The sequence below is a fragment of the Jaculus jaculus genome, chromosome 13 (genome assembly GCF_020740685.1).
Source record: "Jaculus jaculus isolate mJacJac1 chromosome 13, mJacJac1.mat.Y.cur, whole genome shotgun sequence".
Classification (NCBI taxonomy): Eukaryota; Metazoa; Chordata; class Mammalia; order Rodentia; family Dipodidae; genus Jaculus; species Jaculus jaculus.
This window is the reverse complement of record NC_059114.1, coordinates 72,966,904-72,993,240: the sequence shown is the minus strand read 5'-3', so window position 1 is coordinate 72,993,240 and position 26,337 is coordinate 72,966,904. Positions and strand designations below refer to the sequence as shown.

Here is a 26,337-nt window from a genome sequence, read left to right as displayed (position 1 = left end):
TTGCTCTGCTTAAGGATGCTTAAGCCTATGTGCATGGAGAAAATATGCATTTTGATAAGAAGTGATATTTTCAGAGCAGAAATGCCTATGGTGGTGTTCTCATGATGACTTAGGATCCTTCTCTCTGGCCTGAATTCTGAGTTGCAGATCAGCACCCCTCCAGGAAGCATGGTGAAGATGGATTCTCAGCCTTGACTCTCTTCCTGCACACTTACGAAAATTGCTTCTCAGTTCCTTACCTACGACTTCCAACTTCAGGAAAGCCTCCCGTGTCACTGTGCAGTGCGTGGGGCTGAAAGGCCTTCACTGTGAGCGTCCAAAATGACTGTAGGTGTCTGGGACCTGTGAGGTCATTGCACAAGGCCTGGGTCTCCCTTTCTTTGTCTCTCTGGGATCGTGGGCTGATTTCTCATCATTGAGCCTCCTTTTCTCTAATCAGACAAGGAGCCCCAGTTCTTGTTTGAAAGTTCACCAAGTGTACCAGGGTTCAGAGAAAGAAGGAGGGAAGGGAAGAACAGGGCTGGCGGTTCTCTGTGTAGATATGATGGGTTAGGCACGGCTATCATGGCTACTGTTTCAACAGTTCTCTCCTCCCTGAGCCTTGGGGTGAGGGAGGCAGAGGTTCAAAGGGGACATACCTCCTTTTCTTCCTCATGGTGGTACTCAGCAATGAGGTTAAAGGGCACAGTGTACAGTGTGCTGGACATCACACCAAACAAGGCACATAGGACCAGTGTGGAGTAGACATTTGGGAACAGTCCTATTAATCCTGTCCCCAGGCCAAATAGCAAATACCCCATGAAGTAAAGGCCCTTTAATCCGATGTAGGATACCAAAGCTTTCTGAACGTCTGTAGGGAGAAGAAAGAGGAAAATTACAGCTGGCAGTGCCTCACCTTTCTTTTGAAGATTCACATTTTTTAGAAGACTTCCTTTGATACTGAGTTGGGAACCAAAGAACCTCATCTGTGGATTGAAAACAGATAGCTAGGGCTGGAGAGATGACTTAGCAGTTAAGGCACATGCCTGCGAAGCCCACAGACCAAGGTTTGACTCCCTGGAACTCATGTAAGCCAGATGCACAAGGTGATGCATGCACACAGGGTGACGACACACGTGTTTGGAATTTAATTGCAGTGTCTAGAAGCACTGGTGCATTCTCTCTCTCTCTCCCTCTCTCTCTCTCTTTCTCTTACTCTCATTAAAAAAAGAAAAAAGAAAAGACAACTGATAGCTAGCTTTGGGGATCCAGCTTAAATCTTTAGCATAAAAGGTAGCTTCAAATTGCCTTGCTGGTTTCTTTTTCCATAGAGAGGGAAGAGACACTCTTCAGGAGTCCCTTGAATGTACATAATGGCTATGGGATCTCAGTATTGCAAGGCACTGAGTAGAAGTGATGATTATTCTGATTAGAGCAGTCTGGCCCAAAGGGACCTAAAGGACAAGGCATGCTTATACTGACCCCGCCACCCAAGGTCAGGGTGGGGAAATTAAAACAATCAGATTTTATAGAGTGATCTAAGCCATTCATAGTTTGCTATCCCCCACCAGAATGTGGTGTGTACATGTAAGGAAGACATGAAGAATGACGTGAGCAGCTCTCTGCAGACACTTTCCCTTTCTTGTCAACTCCTCCCGGGCTGGTAAGAGGTCCCCACAGTTCCCCAAGGCTGGCTCCCTCACATAGGCACTTATTGTTTTAACTTGTCACCCAGTGCTGACCACATGGAAAGTGTTCAATTCATGTGACTATTACTATCTCAGCAAGTGCAAGGTAGACTGAAAATGATTGACCTTGAACTCGGTGATCCCCTTTATTAAATTAACTTGTTTACCTCACACCTCAATCTACTAGACCACACGAAGCACAGGAAAAAGGACAGGTACCTGAAATGTTCCTATTATGAATGAAATGTTTCATAGCTCCCTGAATTATTACTGGACTTAAGCTTCATGGGCAAAAAAAAAAGAAAAACCTCCACAAAATCTGTATTACATTTGAACAAATTATGGAACAAAACGCTGCCTTGGGTTGCTAGACGTAAGACAAGGTAAATAAATGCCCCCCATGCCTGGAGTGCTATTGCTAAGGCTTGACAATAGAAGCAGTGCGAAGTAAGGTCCATTTTCATAATAAGCCTTGACAAGCCTGTCTGTTGAACGATTATATTTATGCAGAAAATTTCATCTAAAGTGTCTAAGGATGGGAAAGATACCATCAACAACCAGGTCTTATTCAAACATGTAGGCAAGTCAAGACAAAGCCGAGGAGCAGACACAGTTAGACATGCAAGTAACAATGGTACACAGACTGAAAGTCTGGAGAATGCTGGTGAAGGGAAGTCGATAACTCTCAGGGGCCTGTTTCGGCTGGGCCTCGTACATAGGGAAGGCACCTGCTCCCAGAGCGCCGTCTTCAGTAGGAAAAAATGACGGATGTGAGCATCAGGCATGAATACCAGCATAGGACAGGCAAGCCGGCTCTTTGTCAGTGCTCAGTGCTGCTAAACTAACTGGGCCATGGGTGCCTGGTAGTAGGAAAGGAGTAGTCAAAAGCAAGTCCTTTATCCCCAAACGTCCCCAGCCTAGCATCCAGGTTGCTCTGTAGAGCCCCGCCTAGATTTACATGTTGAATCTTCACCTGATATTACGTGACACATCAAAAAGCCAGTAGGGCTGGAGAGATGGCTTAGAGGTTAAGGCACTTGCCTGTGAAGCCTAAGGACCTCGGTTCGAGGCTCGATTCCCCAGGACCCACATAAGCCAGATTCACAAGGTGGCACATGCATCTGGAGTTCCTTTGCAGTGGCTGGAGGCTCTGGAACATACACATTTTCTCTTTCTCTCTCTCCCTCCCTCCATCTCCCTCCTTCTTCCTTCCTTCCTCTCTCTCTATCACACACACTCTCTCTGTGTCATGAACAAATAAATAAATATAAATTATTGTAAACATAAAATAAGCTGGGTGTGGTGGCACATGCCTTCAATCCCAGCACTCGAGAGGCAGAGGTAGGAGGATCACCATGAGTTCGAGGCCATCCTGAAACTCCATAGTGAATTCCAGGTCAGCCTGAGCTAAAGTGGGACCCTACCTCAAAAAATCAAAAGAAAAAAAAAGCCATAAAATAAGAGGGAGTAATCCAGTGTGCTCTGAAATAAAGAGAATGATTCCTTCTGCTCAGGGTAGGTTGGGATGCAGGAGGACAAATTTGATTTCACAAAGGAAGCAACAGTTAAGGTAGTCCAAGTGAATGTTTAGGAACAGACATCTAGATGGGGAAGCAGGGAGAGGAGCTCAGATAGAAGAAGGTAAAAGCATTGGAAAATGTCCTGGGATAAGGAAGGCTCGATGGATCATTGAGGGTGGTTCATTGACATGGGGATGAGGCTCATGGAGGAGCAGACAGGGAAGCCTGTGAAAATCTGTGAGTGTCACACTCAGGACTAGATTCATCTTGCTGCACAAAGGCCATAAAGACCCTTGACTAGGGCTTGTTGGTATTTTAGAAGCATTGTTTCCTCTCTCTCTCCCTCTCTCTCTCTCTCTCTCTCTCTCTCTCTCTCTCTCTCTCTCTGTGTGTGTGTGTGTGTGTGTGTGTGTGTGTGTGTGTGTGTTATAATTCAGGCTGGCCTTGAGCTTGCTATGTCGTAAAGGTGACTTGTCTACTTCCTGAGTATGGATATTATAGGCAGGGCCACCTTGCCCCTAACATTTTTCTCAGTGGTACTGGGAATGGAATGTAGGACCTCACATATGTTAGCAAGTATTCTACCTTTGGGCCAGTACTACTAAAATCAAAATTTGGTTTGAATTCATGGTGGTAAAGATTTCATAGTTTTATACATGTATAAACTTTATAAAAATATTGAAATAATAAATCATTGCACACACAGGTCTTTTAACACGAATTAGCCTAAAAGTAACATGCACTTTAAGATTCACATACCATAAAATTCACAAAGACATTCAAGCCAGACCAATGAAATGGTATGTGCTAGACAGTCTTTGAAAATAAAACAAGAATGCTCAAATGGACAAAAGTTAAATGGGCTGGAGAGATGGCTTAGCAGTTAAGGCACTTGCCTGCAAAGCCAAAAGATCTCAGTTCGATTCCCCAGAACTCATGTAAGCCAGATGCACAAGGTGGCACGTGCATCTGCAGTTCATTTGCAGTGGCTGGAAGCTGTGGTACGCCCATTCTCTCTCTCTCTGTCTCCCCCCCCTTCCCTCTCTCAAATACAATGACTGACAACTGCTCTCACAACTCATAACCCGTAACCCCATGGTGAATATGAGTGACCCCCCTGAGCAGGATTTTCAGTGGAATAGGGCAGGGAGGAGGGGAATGTGACCAACACATGATTAATGCACACAACAAAGTTTCTAATATGTACATAGATAAAAGCATCCAATACTTAAGGGGAGGATCAACAAAAACAAAGTCTATCTTAAAAATGCTAATTTAGGGCTGGAGAGTTGGCTTAGTGGTTAAGGCATTTGCCTGCAAAGCCAAAGGATCCCGGTTTGACTCTCCAGGGCCCATGTAAGCCAGATATACAAGGGGGCACATACATCTGGAGTTCGTTTGCAGTGGCTGGAGGCCCTGGCATGTCCATTTTCTCTCTCTCTCTCTCTCTCTCTCTCTCTATCTATCTATCTATCTATCTTTTGGTGTCTCTCTTTCTCTCTCTCTCAAATAAATTAATAAAAAATAAAATGCTAATTTATATGTAAGTTATATCTGTATGCTAACTAAAACCATATAAATAAATATATATATATTACACACACACAAACAATTATTGTAGTTAGCCTCTCTTGCTGGAATGAAAACCCCAATCAAAAGCAGTGGGTGGGAGGCAAGGGTTTATTTGGCTTACAGTCTCAAGAGGAAGCTTCACCGTGGCAGGAAAAGCATGGCAGAGCAGAGGCTAGGCGTCACTTCTTGCCACAGCAGCTGGCAGGAAGCAGCAAGAGTGAGCTGAACTACCACTGGCAAGGAGAGCTTGGATACATTTAACACCCCTAAATCCTCCCCAGAAACAACTTCCTTTAGCAAAGCTCCACTTCACAACTTGCCACCAGCTGGGGACCAAATATCCAAAGCACGTGAGGCTATGGGGGGGGCACTTTATGTCTAAACTACCCACAACAATATTTTTACAAAGAAGAAAACTGACATTGAAATATAATATATATGTGTGTAGACAGATAGAGGCGTGCTTTTAATCCCAGCACTTGAGAGGCAGAGGTAGGCGGATCGTTGTGAGTTTGAGGCCACCCTGAGACTACACAGTGAATTCCAGGTCAACCTGAACTTAAATGAGACCCTACCTGGAAAATAAAAGGGGAGGGGGCTGGAGAGATGGTTTAGCAGTTAAGTGCTTGCCCATGAAACCTAAGGACCCGGGTTCGAGGCTCGATTCCCCAGGACCCACATAAGTCAGATGCACAAGGTGATGCATGCATCTGGAATTCCTTGTGCGCCCATTCTCTCTCTGCCTCTTTCTCGCTCTTGTCTGTCTGTCGCTCTTAAATAAATAAACAAACAAACAAAATCTAGTTTCTGCCAGGTCAGAACCCTTTAGAAGACATACTCAGGAGAAGGATACTTACATGAATAAAGGGAAGAAAACACAGAGTTGATACACAGGCCCCAACATCCAACCTCCACCCCTCTTTCATAGGTGAGAAACTCCGTGGAGTTGTGTGCGCTATAGGGGTCCCCGCCGTACACGATCTGCAAAAGAGGTGCAAGGTTGCTCCAGCTACACATGAAGTGTGGTGAGGAGCCTTCCCAGTGTTTCTCCATTCTTGGGGAGAACGGGCTTTTCCTAGGGCACAGCTCATTTGCTCACGAAATTGCTCCTTTCATCTCTCAGGCCTCCTTCGGAGACCTTTAGGAAGTCTAATGTGTAAACACTATCCCTCGGAGCCTTTAATGCCCCTCCTCCCCTCCAACATCTGGCCCCTTCCAGCCTGGGCAATTCTCCCACACATTCTCTGATACAGCCAACTTACTTCCGACTCACCTCTGGAGATGCCATTCCTACTCCCACCCGGAATGTTTTCGGCCCCCTGCTTGACCTCTCTGAAACTGTGAGTCACCCCAGGTCATTCGGGGCCTCGTTCATGCAGCCTGCCATGGCCACTACGGCTGCACCTCTGTTTTCTTCTCTTTGCTGCATCTGGTCAAGTGCTGGCAGGGTTCATAGTGTCTCCCAACCTCACAAGGTGTAGAGGCTTGCTCCTAGAACTTGTCGGGAAGCCAGCTTCTTAAAGGTGCCCTTTCCTATACCCTTTCTGTACCCATTCCAGAGGACAGCCCCAAAACTCACGTGCACTGATTGAGGGGTCAGTGCATGGGCCAGGGAGAACACACAGACAAGCTCATACCTGGCCCATGAAATCTGTGAAGAAGAGCATGTTGGATAGGAAGGCAGTCCATCCGAAGAGGTGGCTGACGCAGAGACAGCGGTAGTGGGGAGGCATGTTCACCAGTGCCCTCAGCAGAGACCTCATGGTCATTGTCCTCTGAGTCTGGAACAAACCATGACACAGGCATAACCGTCAGTCAGACGCCCAGCCAGCTGGAGGAGCCAGAGCAGCAGCCTCACGACATCGCTGTCACCTGTCCATCACATGGCATAAACATACAGGTGACACCTCACAGACTTCAATAAAAGAGGCTCATAGTATCCTGTTAAGAGTAAGTCACTGTTCAGCGGTTCCCCGGGGCCTTTTGTGACCTAAGAGCAAAGAGGTTACAAATGGCTGCTAGGAGCAGGGTGTGGTGGCGCACGCCTTTAATCCCAGCACTTGGGAGGCAGAGGTAGGAGGATCACCATGAGTTCGAAGCCACCCTGAGACTACATAGTGAGTTCCAGGTCAGCCTGGGCTAGAGTAAAAACCTCTACCTTGAAAAGAAGAAAGAAAGAAAGAAAGAGAGAGAGAGAGAGAGAGAGAGAGAGAGAGAAAGAGAGAGAGAAAGAAAGAAAGAAAGAAAGAAAGAAAGAAAGAAAGAAAGAAAGAAAGAAAGAAAGAAAGAAAGAAATGGCTGCTAGCTTCAGAAGACATCAGAGACATGCCATGCAACACTCTGTCTTGGAATGGGACTGGCCAGGAGGGCAGTGCTCAGATCTAAGCTGGCTCTGGATTATAGTCCTTTAACCATGGTGAGCCAAATTCAAGCTGGAGTTCATTAACTCTGTCCCTTAATTATGCACGGTTATGGTCTGTCATGTGGCAAAGGGATATGGAAGATACAGTGAAGGTTACTAGTTAGTGGAATGACCTCGGTGATCTGGGAGAATCACACAAGCCCTTGGGAAGCAGAGAGTTTTCTCCTGTTGGAAGCAGGAGAAGTGATTTAAAGCATGGAACTTGTGGGCTTTGGAAATAGAAGGGGGCATAGGAAAGACTCTATGACTGTCCCTTAGGATCTTAAAACAAATCATTTAGACTGAGATGATCTTAACGCGAGATGGCAAAATAATTTTTTTGTTTTAGTAAGCTTGAGAGAATTTAAAACTTTAAACTATTGATGCAAGTGTTAAAATACAAAGAGCGTAACAGCCTTTAACATCCTGCCATCTAACAAAAGAAAGAAATATTAGAATATTAAGCAGTCGGCTGCTCTCAGGACACTGAAAATGTAAACATCAGCTGAGGTAGGGTGATGCATCCTTCTTATTAGCTTTTTATTGATTCTAAATCTTGACAATGAAATTGAGACCTACCTGGTATATTTATTAGTTTCCTAGTATTTTTTTCTATTTTAACTATATAGCATATTGTTTTATAACAATCGTATACAATTAAGGTTTTTTACATTTTTTTATAGTAAAAATTAGATTCACCCATCTTAGGCTTGTTGTTATGTTTCAACTTCAGCAAGATTGGTCATGGTTTTGTTTTGAGGCAGGGTCTCCTATACTCCAGGCTGGTGTTGAATTTACTCAGAAGCTGACTTTGAACTCTTGATCTTTCTACCTCCACTTCCCAAGTGCAGAGATTACAGGTGTGCACCGTCATGTCCAGCTAACTTCATTGGTCTGGCAGTATTTAACCCACTGATCATGACTATACTAGTTTATTTCCTTAATCATAAGTAAAAAATAATTTTTTAAATAAAATAAAAAAGACATTCCCTTGCAATTAGAAAAAATGAATTTATACATGCCCAAAATGGCACCTGGCAAAATAAATGATGACAGTAGCTAATGCAGTGCAAACTCCTGCATTTTCCTGATGGGGTGCTTCAGGTCAAGTGCCTTGTCTTCCCGCCGCCGTCACATCCCCCTACCCAAAGCTGCACACCCGAGAAAACCAATGTGCATTCTGCCGTTTTCCACTCATGAATTCATGCTTCTGCCGTATTCATAGTTTTCAGCCTGCATACATTGTTAACCTAACTTCTCCTACTTTTCAAAAATGAATATGAACATTTTAATTATGCTTAGTGTTTCTGTAAGATCTGGAAATAGAAATATTCAGTGCCGCTTTCAGTGTTTTAACTCAGAATGAAAACCAAGCTGGCATCGCACTCCTGGCTCATCAGTTCCCTTGGAAAAGCCCTTCCAATGGCCCCGATCCCCTGGGAGTCATTTTACTGCAGAGACTCTATGCCACCACCAGCTGCAAACTGGAAGGTGATGGGTTTAATATGAGATCAAGTCTCAGAATTGTCAGGGGAAGAGAATTCCACAAAAGTATTCTCAAAAGGAGAGTGCTATCCAAGTATTTAAACACACAGATTTTGTTGTGAAGGAACAGGAGATAGAATTTATGGAATCCAGCTGGTACCCTGAAATAATTCAGGCCTTTTTCCATTAAAAAAAAAGGGAGGGCTGGAGAGATGGCTTAGCGGTTAATCGCTTGCCTGTGAAGCCTAAGGACCCCAGTTCGAGACTTGATTCCCCAGGACCTACTTAAGCCAGATACACAAGGTGGCACATACATCTGGAGTTCATTTGCAGTGACTAGAGGCCCTGGAGCACCCATTCTCTCCCCCCCTTCTCTATCTGTCACTCTCAAATAAAAAACCCCAGTTATCAAGCTGCACATCCACCCTACTTTTGGAGATGTTCCAAGTCATACATTTGAAAGGGAAGTGCTATATGCTTCAATCTGAGCCTAAGACATTTTTTTTTTGCTTTTAATTCTATTTTAAAACTCTTTGTAAGTGTGTAAGTATGTGTTATGTGTGCACATTTGTATGTGGGCAAGGGCAGGCATGCACGTGGACAAGCTCGCATGCCAGCTCTCACTTTCTACCTGGTTTGCCACTACATTCTACAAGCCAGCTGGCTGGCAGGCTTCTGAGAGTATTCTCAGGTCTCCACCTACCTTCTCACGGGGGGCATGCTGGCATTAAGGATGCTAGTGCTCCTTACGTAGGCTCGGGGGTCCAACCTTAGGTAGTCTCCATCCATTGAGACATCTCCCAAGCTTCATGTTCTCGCTTTTTTCTTTCTTTTTTTTTTTTTTGGTTTTTTGAGGTAGAGTCTCACTCTGGCTCAGGCTGACATGGAATTCACTATGTAGTCTCAGGGTGGCCTCGAACTCACAGCGATCCTCCTACCTCTGCCTCCCGAGTGCTGGGATTAAAGGCGTGCGCCACCACGCCCGGCTCGCTTTTTTCTTAAATAAAATAATAGGTTTGGGGAGCCTGTATCTTCTTGTATATGTGACACATACTACTAAAGTTTGTTGCACTTTTTTTTTACCTTTTACTCTTTTTCTGAGTGACGAAAGTCATACATGCCACATCATGTTTTGTAGATTATTTATTTGTTTATGAAAGTGGGGAATGGAGGGAGAGAATGGGCAAGTCAGGGCCTTTAGCTGCTGCAAAAGAACTCCAAAGTGTGGGGGTGGGGAGGGAGGGAATTCCCATGGGATATTTTTTTATAATCATGGAAAATGTTAATAAAAACTTTTTTAAAAAAGAATAAAAAGAACTCCAGATGCCTGTGCCACCATATGCATCTGGCTTACGTGGGTTCTAAGGAGTGAAACCTGGGCCTTACACTTCACAGGCAAGTGCCTTAACTGCTAAGCCATTTCTCCCTACATGATGTTTTAAAATATGTATACATACATTACTTCTCACATTTATAATTTATCTGTGAGGACAGTTAAAGTCTAGTCTCTTAGAATTTTCCAGCATATAATGCACTAACTACAAACTAAGTGTAGTGACCATGTTATACAAGAAATCTCTTGAACTTATTCCTTCCACCTATTTTTTTTTAATTTGTACTTATTTATTTGACAGCAACAGACAGACAGAGAGAGAAAGAGGCAGAGAGAGAGAGAGAATGGACCAGGGCCTCCAGCCATAGCTAATGAATTCCAGACGCGTGCGCCCCCTTGTGCATCTGGCTAACGTGGGACCTGGGGAACCGAGCCTCGAACCGGGGTCCTTAGGCTTCACAGGCAAACGCTTAACCACTAAGCCATCTCTCCAGTCCACATTCTGTCATTCTTATTGCTTACCCAAATTCCAGTGAGAGACGTATTGCACACAACCATTTTTGCTCTACAAATAATTAATGGAGAATCGGTGGTCTTTTTTTTTTTCAAAATGCCAGGCACTGAGGTAAATAACAAGGGTAGGATGCTTCTGCCAAGACATTCCTTGCCATCAGATGGCAAAGACCAGAAGACAAGTCAGCAAACAGGCATAGGAGGTTTAAAAAAAAAAAAAAAAAAAAAAGCTCCAGGGCTGGGGAAATATCTTAGAGGTTAAGGCATTGGCCTGTGAAGCCTAAGGACTCTGGTTCAATTCCCCAGGACCCACGTTAGCCAGATGCACAAGGGGGCGCATGTGTCTTTAGTTCATTAGCTGTGGCTGGAGGCCCTGGTATGCCCATTCTCTCTTTCTTTCTGCCTCTTCCTCTCTCTCTCTCAAATAAATAAATAAATAGATAGATAAATAAATAAAATATTTTTAAAAAATTTTAAAAGCTCTCACTAGTGATTATGGCATATTGAATATTAGAATATACAAGTTAAGAGGAAGAGCCCTGGAGTCAGCAGGCCAAGGCAGGGAATGCCTGAGGAAAATAAAACCATTCATTTCAAAAGAATCAGTAACTATATTTATCTAAATATTTTCTTAAAAACACATTCCCCAAAGCCATCATGCCCTAGATTTTACTACTGTATTTGTGATGCTTTAAAACAGAAAGCAGGGCTGGAGAGATGGCTAAGCTGCATGCCTGAGAAGCCCAAGGACCCCGGTTTCATTCTTTAGGTCCCATGTAAGCCAGATGCACATGGTGGCATATGTGTCTGGAGTTCATTTGCAGTGGTTAGAAGCCCTGGTATGACCGTTCTCTCTCTCTCTCTCATAAATAAATAAATAAACATAAAGTAGATTTATATATGTAACAACTGCTCTTTGTAAATCACTAACATGGGTGTTTTCGCCTTCAATATTATGTTTAGGTCTTAGAAAACTACTCTACAAAAAAACAAAAAAAAAAAAAACAAAAAAAAAAACAGTAGTTACCTTCAATTTAAAGATGAAGAACCTGGGCTCAGTGGGTAAAGGTACCACTCCCAGGATGAGATACTAGATATGGGCACACTGGTTTAAGGCACCACCACCACACTGCCAGCAACTAACAATGGGAACCGTTGCCATCAGGTTCGCATTGCTGGTAGAAACCACTCAACCAAGAGCAGCTTGTGGGAAAAATAGGTTTCTTTTGGCTTACAGGCTCGAGGGGAAGCTCCATGATGGCAGGGAAACTATGGCATGAGCAGAAGGTGGACATCACCCCCTGGCCAACATCAGGTGGACCACAGCAACAGGAGAGTGTGCCAAACACTGCCAAGGGAAAACTGGCTATATTTCTCAAAAACCTGCCCCCAACAATACACTGCCTCCAGGAAGTGTTAATTCCCAACTCTCTATCAGCTGGGAACCTAGCATTCAGAACACCTAAGTTTATGGGAGACGCCTGAGTCAAACCACCACAGACACCCACTACCTGGTCACCTTTTCTTGTGTAAGGAAGCGAGGTTTCAGTTGGGTGGATGACTTCGCACTCTTGGCAACATTTCCGATTTATACCTACTTATACCTACATTACCTGACTATGATCTGGCCAACTGTTTAAATAGGTAAGCAAAAGTGACATTTGCTATTTGAGTTGTGTCCAGAAGGGAAACGTGTCTTTCTTTCCCTTTCTTCTTTTCTGCTGGAAGACATACAGACCTGACAGTGATGAATGGACCAGCCATTGTAAACCTGAAAACGAAAGCTACCTGCTCAAAGTGCACAGCAACAAAACAGAAGAGGTACGGAAGCCCCGTGGGATCATTAGATCATCCTACCACTGTTCATTTGGACCATTACAAGAAAGAGAAGTGAATTTATACATGCTTTTAGAATTTGTGTTTAATTTCATTTTTGAGAGAGAGAGAAAGAGGCAGAGAGAGAATGGGTGCACCAGGACCTTCAGCCTGCTGCAAAAGAACTCCAGATGCGTGCACCGCCTTACAATGCGTGTGTGACATTGAGTGCCTGTGCCACTGTGTGTCTGGCTACGTGGGACCTGGAGAGCTCCTGAAAACCACTAAGCCATCTCTCCAGCCCTGTGTCTTTTTTTTTTTTTTTTTAACCAGAGTGATTTGTACTTCCATACCTTAATTTAGGTGGGATCCATCCATAATTAAGACTTTGATTTGATGCTTCTGAAATATTAGCAGCACATATTAGCCAGCATTGTTGATTATCCCTAGAAATTTTGCCTTTATTATACTGACTGCCTACCCCAGATTTCTGATGGATTTTTACCCTAACCACTTTGCCCCTTGTCTTCCACAGCGTAAATGCCCTCAATGGGTGGATGCCATAAACCTTTCACTCACTGTTCCTCCCAACAGGCAGTTCAAAGGATTTACCTAGCATCCGTATTACCTAGTTCTCTCCTGGCCACAGTCTACCTGAGCTTCGCAGCTACTTACTTGACTCTCCTTTCGATTCTTTCTCTGTTTTACTTGACAACTGAAAATTACACACATTTTAGTGTTTTAGGGAAATGCAAAGTGCAACCACAATCAGATATCACCTCATACCCACTGGAATAGCTGTTATCAAAGAGAGAGAGAGAGAGCAAGGCTGGAGAGATGGCTTAGTGGTTAAGGCACTTGCCTGAGAAGCCTAACGACCCAGGTTCAGCTCCCCAGAACCTATGCAAGCCAGACACACAAGGAGATGCTTGCACACGAGCTCTCACATGCACATAAGATGGCACATGCATCTGGAGTTCAATTGCCCTGGTGTGCCAATTCTCTCTCTTTCTCTCTTTGTATATATATATATGTATTATAAATAAAATAAAGTCTTTGAAAAGCAAATAGCATATACTGGAGAAAAGCAAAAATGTTTCTGCAACTTTTTTCAGGTGTGTGCAGTGTTGCAATGTGATATGGGTGGTGCAGGCACTTGTGTGTACAGATGTGTGTCCACATACTTGTGAAAACTACAAGAGAACCTTGGTTGTACTTCATTATTTATTTGTCTAGTTCCTTGAGACAGAATCTTTTTATCATCTTTGGTCCCCACAGGTCTGTGGTTAGGGGCATGCTCAGTTGTTTATGTGGGTGCTGGGTACCAACCCAAGCAGTCTCAGGCCCTCTCAGGCACTCATGCTTTCACAACAGGAGCTCTGAAACCCTGAGTCATCTCCCAGCCCTCTTTTCTGCATAGTTTGGTATAGGTATACATTGCAGGGTAACTAAGTCAAGATAGCTAACATATTTTAATTTCATATTACTTTTTAAAAACATTTTATTTATTTACTTATTTATGTTATTTTTAATTTATTTATTTGAGAGCGACAGACACAGAGAGAAAGACAGATAGAGGGAGAGAGAGAGAATGAGCGCGCCAGGGCTTCCAGCCTCTGCAAACGAACTCCAGACGCGTGCGCCCCCTTGTGCAGCTGGCTAACGTGGGACCTGGGGAATCGAGCCTCGAACCGGGGTCCTTAGGCTTCACAGGCAAGCGCTTAACCGCTAAGCCATCTCTCCAGCCCTTATTTATGTTTTTAAAAAGAGGGAAAGAAACAAATAGAGAGAGAGAGAGAATGGGTGTACCAAGGCCTTCAGCCACTGCAAATGAACTCCAGTCACATGCACCACATTCTGTATCTGGCTTATGTGGGTACTAGGGAATCAACCCTTAGGCTTTTCAAGCAACCTCCTTAACTGCTAAGCCATCTCTCCAGTCCTCATATTACTTTTGTGGTGGGAACATTTTAAATTTCTCAGTCATCTGTAAGTATTCAATATAGTTTTATTAACTATATGATAGCTCCATTGAACTTATTAACTTCTATCCAACCAAAACTTTGTGTTCTTTGACCAGTAACTCTTTACGATTTCTTTTTCCCAACCTCTGGTAACCACCATTCACTTTTTATACCTATGAGGTTGACATTCTGCATTCCACATAAAAATGAGATTATGCAGCAGCTGTCATTCTGTCCCTTGCTTATTTCACTTAACACAATGCCCTCAAGATTCATCTATGATGTTACATGTGGCAGGATTTTCTACTCCATCCAATGTTGCATTGATGAGCACTAGGTTGATTTCATGCCTTGGCTACTGGGAACTGTCCTGCAATAAACATAGGAGTGTAAATATCTCTTTGACAAACTGATTTCATATCACTGGGTTGCTGGATTACATGGTAGTACTATCCTTAAGTTTTGAGGAACTGCTATAATGTTTTCCATAATGGAAGTGTCAAGTTTCATTACCCTCAGGAATACATAAGAACTTCCCTTTCTTCACATTCTATCAACCACTTATCATCTTTTTAACAATAGTCACTCTAATGTGTGTGGAGAGATATATCATTGTGGCTCTACTTTGAATTTCCCTAATATTGGTGATGCTGAGAATTTTATATACTTGTTAGACACGCGTATTGAGAAATGTGTCTTGGGTTGTTTGTTCCTGCTCTAATTGTATTGCTTGTTTTCTAGATACTGAGCTTAGTTCCTTTTGGATATCAATCCCTCTGCCTTCGTCATAAGAAACCTCTCAGACTGATTGAGATGGGAGGGGGTATGATGGAGAATGGAGTTTCAAAGGGGAAAGGAGGTGGAGGGAGGGTATTGCTATGGGGTATTTTTTATAATCATGGAACTTGTTAATAAAAATTTTTTTAAGTAAAAGAAACCTCTCAGCTTCATGCAATCTCATTTGTCTGTCCCTGTTGACGGTGTGTACTCTGGAGTAACAACTGACCCAACATCTCTCTGCTCAGACTCAGATCATGGAGCTTTCTCTCCATGTTTGCTTCCTGTAGTTTCATAGCTTCATATCTTACATTTGTGTTTTCAATCCCTTTCACTTGGATTTTTAGATGGTATGAGATGAGGATCTAATATCATTTATCCTCAGAAAGATACATAGGTTTGTTTCTTTTTTCCCTAGTACTATGCATTGAAAAGGGTGTCTTTTCTCTGTTGTGAGTTTTAGCATCTTTGCCAAAGATCAAACCTGAGGTCCAATGTCTGGGATTTCTACTGAATTGATTTTCAACGTTCTGGTTTTTAATGCTATTATCTATTTATTAATTACTATACTTTATATTAGAGTAGCAAGATAGCTCTAGGTTTGTTACTTTTTTACTCAAAATGACTGTGGGTATCTCAGATCCCTGTGATTTTATGTGGATTTTAGAATTATTTTCTGTTTTATTGAAAAATATCATTGGCACTTTGACAGGGATTGCTACATTTATGGTCTCATAAATGATTTTAGAGGTTTTCTATCATCTTTGATTTTTTTTTAAAGAGTGTGAAAACAACTGATAGTACTTTACAATGTTTTATAGGATTCTCCACTGAAGCCTATCACATCCTAGTTTTTATTAGATAGGTGTATTTTTAAATAATTTTTTGTTTATTTATTTGAAAGTGACACACAGAGAAAGAGGGAGAGAGAAAGAGAGAGAGAGAATTGGCGTGCCATGGCCTCCAGCCCCTGCAAACGAACTCCAGACACTTACGCCCCCTTGTGAATCTGGCTAACATGGGTCCTGGGGAATGGATCCTCAAACTGGGGTCCTTAGGCTTCACAGGCAAGCGCTTAACCACTAAGCCATCTCTCCAACCAGATAGGTATATTTTTTATTGGTGATTCAGTTAACTTAAATGTTGCTTACATTTTCTATCTCTTCATGATTTAGTTTTGGTAGATGTGGCAGTTTGATTCAGGTGTCCCACATAAACTTCGGTGTTCTGAATGCTAAGTTCCCAGCTGATAGAGATTTGGGAATTAAAGCCTCCTGGAAGCAGTGTATTGTTGGAGGCAGGCTTATGGGTATTATAGCCAGTTTCCCCATGCCAGTGTTTGGCACACTATATATATAAATAAACTGATTTTTAAAAGATACATTTAAGGCTGGAGAGATGGCTCGTCAAAGGTGCTTGCTTGTAAAGGCTGATTGCTTGAGTTTGATTCCCCAGTACCCATGTAAATCCAGATGGACAATGTGTGCATGTGTCCGAAATTTGTTCACAGTGGCAGGAGGCCCTAGTGATCCCATAATCACTCAATCTGTCTCTCTTTCTCTAACAAATAAATAAATAAAATATTTTCAAAATACATTTATACCTTTATACTAGTTTAACATTACAATAATTTTTGGAAATTGACCAACCCAACAAGAAAAGCTGAGCTAAGAGAGGGCTGAGGTTCACTGAGCTTCTTTGTAAGTTATTAGTCTAGATCTTTTTCCCTGTTTGTGCTTATAGCACTTTCTGGAAGGTTCATAATAACAATGGCTAAAGTTTTCTTTCTCTTTACTATGTAGTGGGAACCACCCTATGTGACTTTTCAAGGATTATCTCAGGTAAATGCACAATGCCACTGAAAACAGAATTATTTGCTCATTTTACAGGAATATAAACACCCAATGTCCCACATTAGCCAGATGCACAAGGGGGCGCACGCGTCTGGAGTTCGTTTGCAGAGGCTGGAAGCCCTGGTGCGCCCATTCCCTCTCTCTCCCTCTATCTTCAAAAGGTGGTAGAGCTAGAATTAGGACATACATACTCTTCATCTTTAGGCTCTCTGACAGCCACTGCATGTGAGTAACTTACTGAGTGAATAACACAGACCAGCCAGGTACAGGAATCAAGATTTGAATGCTATCCTATGTCTATGCTAATGAACTGGTTCTTTGTGCTCATTCATTGGAGCTCAGCTCTCAGGATGTAGCCCTTGGATCTGCGTGGTCCAGTAGAGCTTTTTACAGCCGTGGAAAGGTTCTCTTCCTGCAGCAGCTACCAGCTCCTTATGGCTTCTGAGCTTTGGAAATGTAGCTGACGTAACTAACAGTCCCATGGATTTGTAGCTTCTATTTTGGTCTCAACATAATTCTAATCTGACCATTTCTTCTAAACCTGGACCAATTTCTCTGATATTTGGCTAAATGATTCTTTTTAAATTGAAGCAAATGGATCTATTGCCCAGCTTAATAAAAATGAACTAAAAGGAATAGCCAGTGAAGTCATTATAACGCAAAATATGCATGTCTAGCCCAGTCATTAACCCAAGAACACAGCATTTGGAGGAACAAAGACATAATTTATAATCCTAATCTAAGATAATACTTCCTCTGGCCTGAAGGTGCCTCCAGGGTTCTCATAGTGTCTAACGTTTTACAGTTGTCACCTTCCCTAGTTTGAATCTCTGAAAGGAGTATGAGATAAGAAGATCAAAGAAAAATACATGCTTTTTTGAGATACAAAGTTTTCATTCCAAGGGATAATAGCTATTGGGGTTTTAAAAATTCATTTAACAGACTTCACAAAGTTCTTCACATCAAAAAAGCAAACAAACTGATTTCTTTTTTTTAAGAATAAGGAAAAGAAAAAGCAAGAATGTTTTCCTCAAGGAACAAAAGAAAATTTTGGATCTTTACCTGTTCAGCAGACCTTTGGTGTTTTTCTCCTTCCATTGCCAGCTCTTGGTTTACATAACCATTTTTAACTTTCTCAATAGAACCATAGTGGTACATCCCATCTGACGACAGTGAAGGGTCCTGGGGGGCTTGCTGTGGGGAGATGTCTTTTGGAACATATCTAAGTGGCGCTTCGGGGATACTGCACAGGTGGATAATAAAACACACAATGAGCACCAAGGCAGAGAAGAAAAACATGACCTGGAATTCAGTGCCCAGAACTCGTCCCAGCTCCAGATGGGCCCAGTCTATGGCACCTAAAAGGTAACCCAGGGCACCTCCAAAACCTGAAAAGCAAGAACAAGACGCATTAGGATATTTAGCAATTCGCCTCCGTTTTCCATCTCAAATAGGCCCTCCCCTTCAGTAGACAAACCCCCCCCCAGGGACAGCAGGGACAGCCTGGCTGTAAGAGGTAATAAAGCCAGAAGCTAGGACATCTGTAGCCTGGCAGTGGAGGTTCAAGTTCAGTTCTAGCATTTATTTGCTGTGACCTTGGGCTTCCTCACCTCTAACGGAGTAGTAATAGAAGAGTAACCTACTACTAAGGTCATGGTTTGAAAATTAAGATGTTCCAGATAGTGGCAGACACGTGACCTCATGATGTCAATGGTGGTGTGTCTGACTGCAGATCAGGAGAATGGCAGACATATGGCAAGTGCTGCACCACCAGCAATGCTGTGGTCTTCAGTGGAAGGGGAGAGAGAAGAGGGGGCAAAATTATAGATACAGCCTGGTGAGGATATGACCAATGTATAGTCTACTAAAGTTCCCAGTTTAAGAAAATGTTGAAACAAAAAAAGAAATGCTATGATCTTTCCAAACTACACTCTCTATTCTGTGTTTTAAAACTTAAATACTTGACCTAAAAAGCATCGTAAGTCAAGTCAATTTCTTGCAACAATAAGAATAAATTATCTGATGGATATTTGTCTATTATTAAAGCTCTTAAGATGACACAAATCAAGAATACAAGCTTAAACCAGGTGTGGTGGCGCACACCTTTGATCCCAGTACCCAGGAGAGCCAGGTAGCAGGATCGCTGTGAGATAGAGGTCAACCTAAGACTTCGTAGTGAATTCCAGGCCCTACCTTGAAAAAAGAAATAAAAAAGCACAAGCTTGGATGAATCTTAATCTGTCTAGATTGGAGGAATGGACTTCACATTGTAGTCCATCACAGTTTAACATAGATAGAAACTATAGATAATCAACTGTCTAATCACTGAATTCGAAAACCAAGGTGTCATTTTCATTCTCCAAGAGCTGAAGAGATTTACTGTAGGATTTTGGAAAATCATGATCAGTGGGATGTAATGAAGAGCTACGTTCTCTAACTACAAAGAATGTATCATCTAATCGTGGATAATGAGCATATACATAAACAGATAAATAACCAATTTCATGAAATGTCTTGGATCTGAGACAAAGGCAGCCACACTCCTAGTCATTCAGAGGGAAGAGTTGAGGGTCATGGTCATAATTAGGCAGTGGTTTTGTTTGCTTAACAAAGTGTGTTAGAAGACCTTTGAAGCCAGGCAACAATCAATCAACAAGAATGTATTCATGTTCCCCTGACTTTTTTTAAAAAATTTTTCGAGGTAGGGTCTCACTCTAGTCCAGGCTGACCTGGAATTCACTATGTAGTCTCAGGGTGGCCTCGAACTCACAGCAATCTCTGTCTCCCAAGTGCTGGGATTAAAGACGTGTGCCACCATCCTGCTTCCCCCACCCCTTTTTGGCTTTTTTTTATTAGTATGTACAAAGTGTGTATACAGCCATATTGGTACCATCTTTAGCCTCCTCCCTGTCTGCCCCCCTCCCACCACCCTCCGCAGGGACCCTCTTCACTGGGGAATGTGAGTCATGCATTGTGGGGTTAGCCATGGGTTATGGGTAAGAGGCAAAGCATCTGTGTATCATTCCCCAACATGTGACTCTGACATTCTTTCCGCCCCCTCTTCTGCAAATTTCCCTGAGCCATGTTGGGTCCATTTTAGGTCTACTCCAGTGTAAGGTCTTGGAAGCCTCTGTGTCTCTGGACCTCTGGTTTGGTAGGAGTTGAGTGTTTTGTGTATCTATCGCCTTCACCCTTGTGCTGGTACCAGGTTCACGTAACCCTTACTTTTTTTTTTTAATCATTGAAAATGTTTCCAGACATTGCTAAATGTCCTTCAGGGCTTGAAAGTATGCAGTGTGGCCCAAGTGATAAATTTTGACCAAAAATTGACCCTTTGACAAACTTGCACTTTCCTTTGTTGAAGTTATTTATCTTTTATAAATAAGTCAATCACTGCCAAATTGTCATTCAACACATAAGCTCTGTCTTTCATGCTTATGTACTCCTGAGGATCTCTGGGGGCTCCACTGCGGAAACAGAACAGAACACTCCAGAAGTTGAAAGTATATAGAGGAATTACAATTTTTGTTTTTGTTTTTTATTTTTATATTTTTAATTTTTATTTATTTATTTGAGAGCGACAGACACAGAGAGAAAGACAGATAGAGGGAGAGAGAGAGAATGGGTGCACCAGGGCTTCCAGCCTCTGCAAACGAACTCCAGACGCGTGCGCCCCCTTGTGCATCTGGCTAACGTGGGACCTGGGGAACCGAGCCTTGAACCGGGGTCCTTAGGCTTCACAGGCAAGCGCTTAACCACTAAGCTATCTCTCCAGCCCTGTTTTTATTTTTCTTGCTTAAGGTTAACCAGGTTTGTATCTAATATGGCATTTTTTACCCCTTTTGCTAATCAGACAGAGAGAGAGAGATACACACTATGTAAAGAGAACTAGAGAACTGCAGAAGAGCAGCAGTTGGATGAAATAACATTTTAGAATTTAAGCTTTATTTAGAGCTATAAAGCTGGGTGTAGTGGTGCACGCCTTTAATCCCAGCACTCAGGAGGCAGAGGTAGGGGGACTTTCATGAGTTCGAGCAAGGCCAGTTTGAGACTACATAGTGGATTCCAGGTCAGTCTGGACCAGAGTAAAACCCTACCTCAAAAAAAAAAAAAAAGACAGAGAGAGAGAGTTATAGCACCATACCAAGGTGACATGGTGGGTCCAAAGTCAGAGAGAGAGGTTCTAAAAATCCAAAAGCACAGGAAGCTTCCACTTTTTGTATTTTTTTCTTTCTTTGTTTTAACCAATTTTGTGGGGAGAGGAAAAGGTCAACTTTACATAATTCAGCCTCTATTCTAGAGCCACGAAGGCCCAGAGGCACTAGCTAGGACCCAGACTGTAACCCAGGTGACCTTAGGTTTCCCTGGAAACAGGAAGCTGGTCTTGTTTTCCCAGCCAGGGATTGCAGGTAGCAAAGCATCTTAAAGTGATTGCATATGTTATACACACACACACACACACTATGTGTGTGTGTGTGTGTGTGTGTGCATATATATATATATATATATATATATATATATATATATATATATATATGTATATATATATATATACATATATATATGTGTGTATATATATATATATATATATATATATATATATATATATATATACACACTACAAGAGCTTTAGGAACTGTTTTTATGTCTCTTTCTTATTAGCTCCCTCATTAATCAATTAAGTCACCTCTTGATATGTTCCATTCTCTTAGGTTCCTCCATTCTCTTAGTGAAGGGGAGGCCAGAGACACGAAAGTGCTTGACTTCAATGACTACTGTGGAATGTAGCCGCGTGTTACAACCACACAACAGGACCTGCCTGGAAGGAATTTTGAGAGTTTGAGGAAATTCTCCTAATGGCACAGTAAAGCACTGGAAGGAAATGGTGATGCTTTAAGTATTTACGTGCTCGTGCATGACAAGGACCAGCAGGGGGCTGTAGGGATTCATGAAGGGTATTCTTTCTGTCTTCTGCATAAGCTAAGGATTGTGCCTTCAACCATAGTCTCTCCCAAGCGAAGCCAAGTCATCTTAGCTGTAATTCACCAACACCCAGGATACTTCCACCACTCACTACCTCCTATCTCTACAGCCAAACCCCTGCCAAGATCAGCTTTTTGGGCTTCTAAAGTTAATCTCCAGGCTATGGACAAGCTGTAAGCCAGGCCATCCAGTAGACATCTGCTGCCACATTAGATAACAAGCTTTCACAAAGAAAAGCCCGAAAGTGGTCCAGCTGGCTCCATCCTCATGGAACCAGACCTTGTCATCAAACAGTCCAGAGATAAGCTCATGAGAATGATTGGCTTTAGCAGACAGATGTCATATTTTGGAACTTGTGATACAACTTAAACAAGAACTCATCATATGAACAGAAATATAAGTCATTTTTTTTATTCTACTAGGAAAATCTGGGGAGCTAAGGGGCTTTCAGCAGTGACCCAGCACAAGCAAAGAGGCTAACAGTGTGCTGCCTGTAACTTTAACTCCAAAGGAAGGCAGACTAAAGATGCCTAGATCAGGCTAGAGAGATGGCTTAGCGGTTAAGCACTTGCCTGTGAAGCCTAACGACCCCAGTTCGAGGCTCAACTCCCCAGGGCCCACATTGGCCAGATGCACAAGGGGGAGCACACATCTGGAGTTCGTTTGCAGTGTCTGGAGGCGCTGGCACGCCCATTCTCTCTCCCTCTCTGTCTGTCTGCTTCTTTCTCTCTCTGTCTGTCTGTCACTCTCAAATAAATAAATTAAAAAAAAAAAAAGATGCCTCGATCATCAAAAGACATTGATGGGAGATTCCGTAGATGGGCTTTGGGAACGGGTCTTCCCAGACACAAATACAGCTGAGCCTTCATGGCATGTGCACATGGATTGGTCAACCACTTCAGCAGTGTTCTCCCTGCTCCAGAGCAGACCCTGCACTTGGAGGTGAAGGTAGAGCAGCCTTTTGCCCCTTGGGTGGCTTAGCAAATTCAAGAGCACAAGGATCCACAGCTGCATTTCACAGCCAGACCCTGCTAAGGCTATGAGACCTGAAGGAATACAGGAATTTTGTATCCTGCCACTTTTTCTGAAAGTGCTTTTCGATTCTGAGAGCTAACTGGTGGAGTCTTTAAGGTCTTTTCCTCTGTTTCCTTTTCACTTGCTTCTCTTGCTTGCTGCTCTAGCTAATAATTCTAGCACTGCATGAAATAAGAATGGAGAATGTGCACGCCCTTTGTCTGTGCCTGGTTCTAGTGGAAGAGTACTATACGGTTTCCCCATGCAAGATAATGTTGACTATATATTTGTCATATGCAGCCTTTATTATGTTGAGATATGTCCTTTGTCCTTTCTATTCCTAGCTTCTTCAGGACTCTTACCATGTAGGGGTGCTGGATTTTTGTCTTCAGGACTCTTACCATGAAGGGGTGCTTGATTTTTGTCAAAAGCTTTTTTCTGTTTCAATGATCATGTGACTTTTGATCTGAAGTCTATTTATATGTTACATGTATTGATTTGCATATGTTGAATCATCCCTGCCTCTCTAGAGTAAATCAGAATTATCATAATGGATAATCTTTTGATATACTCTAATTCTGCTTACAAATATTTTATTGAGAATTTTTGTACCTGTGTCCAACAAGGAGATTATTCTATAACTTTTCTTTCTGTTGTACCTTTATTTGGTTACTACCCTAGATAATACTAGCTGATAATTAAGATCAGGGTAAAAGTCAATGAACTGAAAAAAAAAAAAGACAACATAAAGAATCAATGAAACAACAAAGTGTTCTTTTGAAAGGATGAATAAGATTGATAAACCCTTGGCCAAAACAAAAGAAAGAATGCAAAGACCCAAATTAATAAAGTTAGAGATAACTTAAAATAAGATATCAAAGAATGAATCCAATCCAGGAAGTGAATGACCTCTATAATGAAAACTTAAAACACTCAAGAGAGAAATTGAAGAAATTAGAAGATGGATAGATTTCCCAAGCTCATGAATTGGAAGAATCAATATACCAAAACTAGCTCTTACCAAATCAATTTATGAATTCAATACCATTCCCATCAAAATATCAGTGCTTTTTTTTCACAGAAATAGAAAAAGCAATCTTAAAATCCATTCAGATGCACTAAAGACCTTAGATAATCAAAGCAGTTCTTAGAAAAAAATACAGTGAGTTATTATCATACCTGATTTCAAGCTGTATTACTAGCCATAGTAACAAAACCAGCAGATCAGTAGAACATAACAGAAGATCCTGACATTTACACACACAAATGCAAAAAAAAAAAGTTATTGACGAAAAAACAGCCTCTTTAACAAATGGTACCAGGAAAACTAGATATTCCCACACAGAATAATGAAACTAGACTCATATCTCTCACTCTGCATTAAAAAAAAAAATCAATTTAAAATGGATCAAAGACCTTACATGAGGTCTGAAACTCTGAAACTTCTAGAGCAAAAAGTAGGGAAAACTCTTCATGATATAAGACTAAGAACTTTCTGAACAGGACTCCAGCTGCCCAGGAAATAAAGTCAATAGCTGACAAAAAGAACATCATGAAATTACAAAGTTTCTGTTCAGCAAAGGAAACAATTGACCAAGTGAAAAGACAGCCCGCAGAACAGGGCCAGATATATATATGTGATAGGGGATTAAAATCTAGACTACACAAAGAAGTCAACAAACTCAACAGTGCCAAAACAAATAGCCCAATCAAAACAAAGGTGGGGGTGGCTAAAGAATGACACAGAAAGTTCACAAAAGAAGAAAAACAAATGGCCAGTAAATATTTTCAAGTGTTCAACACCTTTCACCACCATGAAAATGCAGATGAAAACTATTTTGAGATAATATCTCAACCTGGCAGAATGACTTTCATCCAGAAGAGAGATAATAACTAAAGCTACAAAGGATGTGATGTACGAGGAAGCCTTCTTCACTCTTTTTTTCGTTTTTGGTTTTTTGAGGAAGGGTCTCACTCTAGCCCTGGCTGACCTGGAATTCACTATGGAGTCTCAGGGTGGGCTCGAACTCATGGCGATCCTCCTACCTCTGCCTCCCGAGTGCTGGGATTAAAGGCGTGCGCCACCACGCCCGGCTCGCCTTCTTCACTCTTGATGGGAATGAAAACTGGCGCAGATACTGTGAAAAATCAGCACTGAGATTTCTCAAACAAGCTAAACTAGAATTACCATGTGACCCAGCTGCACCACTTCTCATCATTTACCCAGATCACCCTACACTTCACTACAAAGAGAACTGCTCATCAGCATCAGTGTTATTGCTGCACTCTTCCTAGTAACAAGGAAATGGAATCAGACTGATGTCTTTCAACTAAAGAATGAATAGCTATTGCCAAGAACAGAGCATGTAGGGACCAGGAAACTAAAAGGGGCCCTATGAGAAGGGGCAAAGGGGTTTCAAGAGAGAAGGATGGAGATGGTAGCAGCAGATTGAAAGTCACAGGGGAATTTGGGGTGTGGGAGGATAAACACAGGGTAGGGGAGAGGAGCTATGAAGCAGAGGAGGGGAAGAAGACACTGAACAGAAAATTAAGCGCATGCAATAATGAATATTAAAAAGAATCTTACTGGCTATGCAGTGACTTCAGACATATAAACTTATTGTGTGTCCAGCTCCATTCTAAGCATTTGTCACATACTGACACATTCAGTCCTTAAGATGGCCCTTTGAGGAAAGTGCTGCTCGTTACTCACATTAGTTATTTTTTTTTAATGAAATTGCCACCAATAATGAAGTAGAAAATTGTTGGGCACAATTGAGGGTCCCAGGCCACTGGAGGTTTAACCAGGCCTGAGTTGTCAGGCCTGGCTAAGAGGCCCAGGCCACAGGAGGCTGCAGCAAGCCTAGACCCAGATAATCTGCCTCAAGACTGGCAGGTGTGAGGCCACTCCCTTCCGCCTGCCTGGGGCACCTGGACATCCTGCTAAGACTTAGTTTTGGTTTCCTGGTGGCCATATGACCTTTTACCACTCACTTGGAAGGTCCCTATACGTTAATGAGGTATCAGCCAGCAGCCCTCACACAGCCAATCCCCCTGTGATCCTGCCCCACCCTAACCCTGTATGTTAATGAGGTATCAGCCAGCAGCCCTCACACAGCCAATCCCCCTGTGATCCGACCCCACCCTAACTCTATATGTTAATGAGGTAGCAGCCAGCAGCCCTCACACAGCCAATCCCCCTGTGATCCTGCCCCACCCTAACCCTGTATGTTAATGAGGTAGCAGCCAGCAGCCCCCACACAGCCAATTCCCCTGTGACCCATACTCCGTTCCTTTTCCGGCCACTACATGAACACTTATCAGTCCATTCCACTGACAAATTAGCGAGCTGTCCTCTGACACAGTCTCCCAGGTGTTTCTTCCGGTCATACTCACGGCCACTCAAGACCTTGCTCTGCAGCCGCCTGGATGCCCCAGGG

At 42.5% G+C, this 26,337-nt stretch overlaps 1 protein-coding gene across 1 annotated transcript in view; it reads right to left on the bottom strand.

The window, feature by feature from the left end:
• Slc45a2 (solute carrier family 45 member 2) overlaps nt 1–26,337 on the bottom strand; it is a 41,064-nt gene that overhangs the window by 3,065 nt on the left and 11,662 nt on the right. The window contains exons 3-6 of the mRNA XM_004652518.2: nt 17,963–18,288; nt 6,397–6,540; nt 5,617–5,740; nt 639–850 (exon numbers count right to left, since the gene is read on the bottom strand). Coding sequence (XP_004652575.2) covers nt 639–850; nt 5,617–5,740; nt 6,397–6,540; nt 17,963–18,288 — 806 coding nt within the window. The remainder of the gene's footprint in view (nt 1–638; nt 851–5,616; nt 5,741–6,396; nt 6,541–17,962; nt 18,289–26,337) is intronic.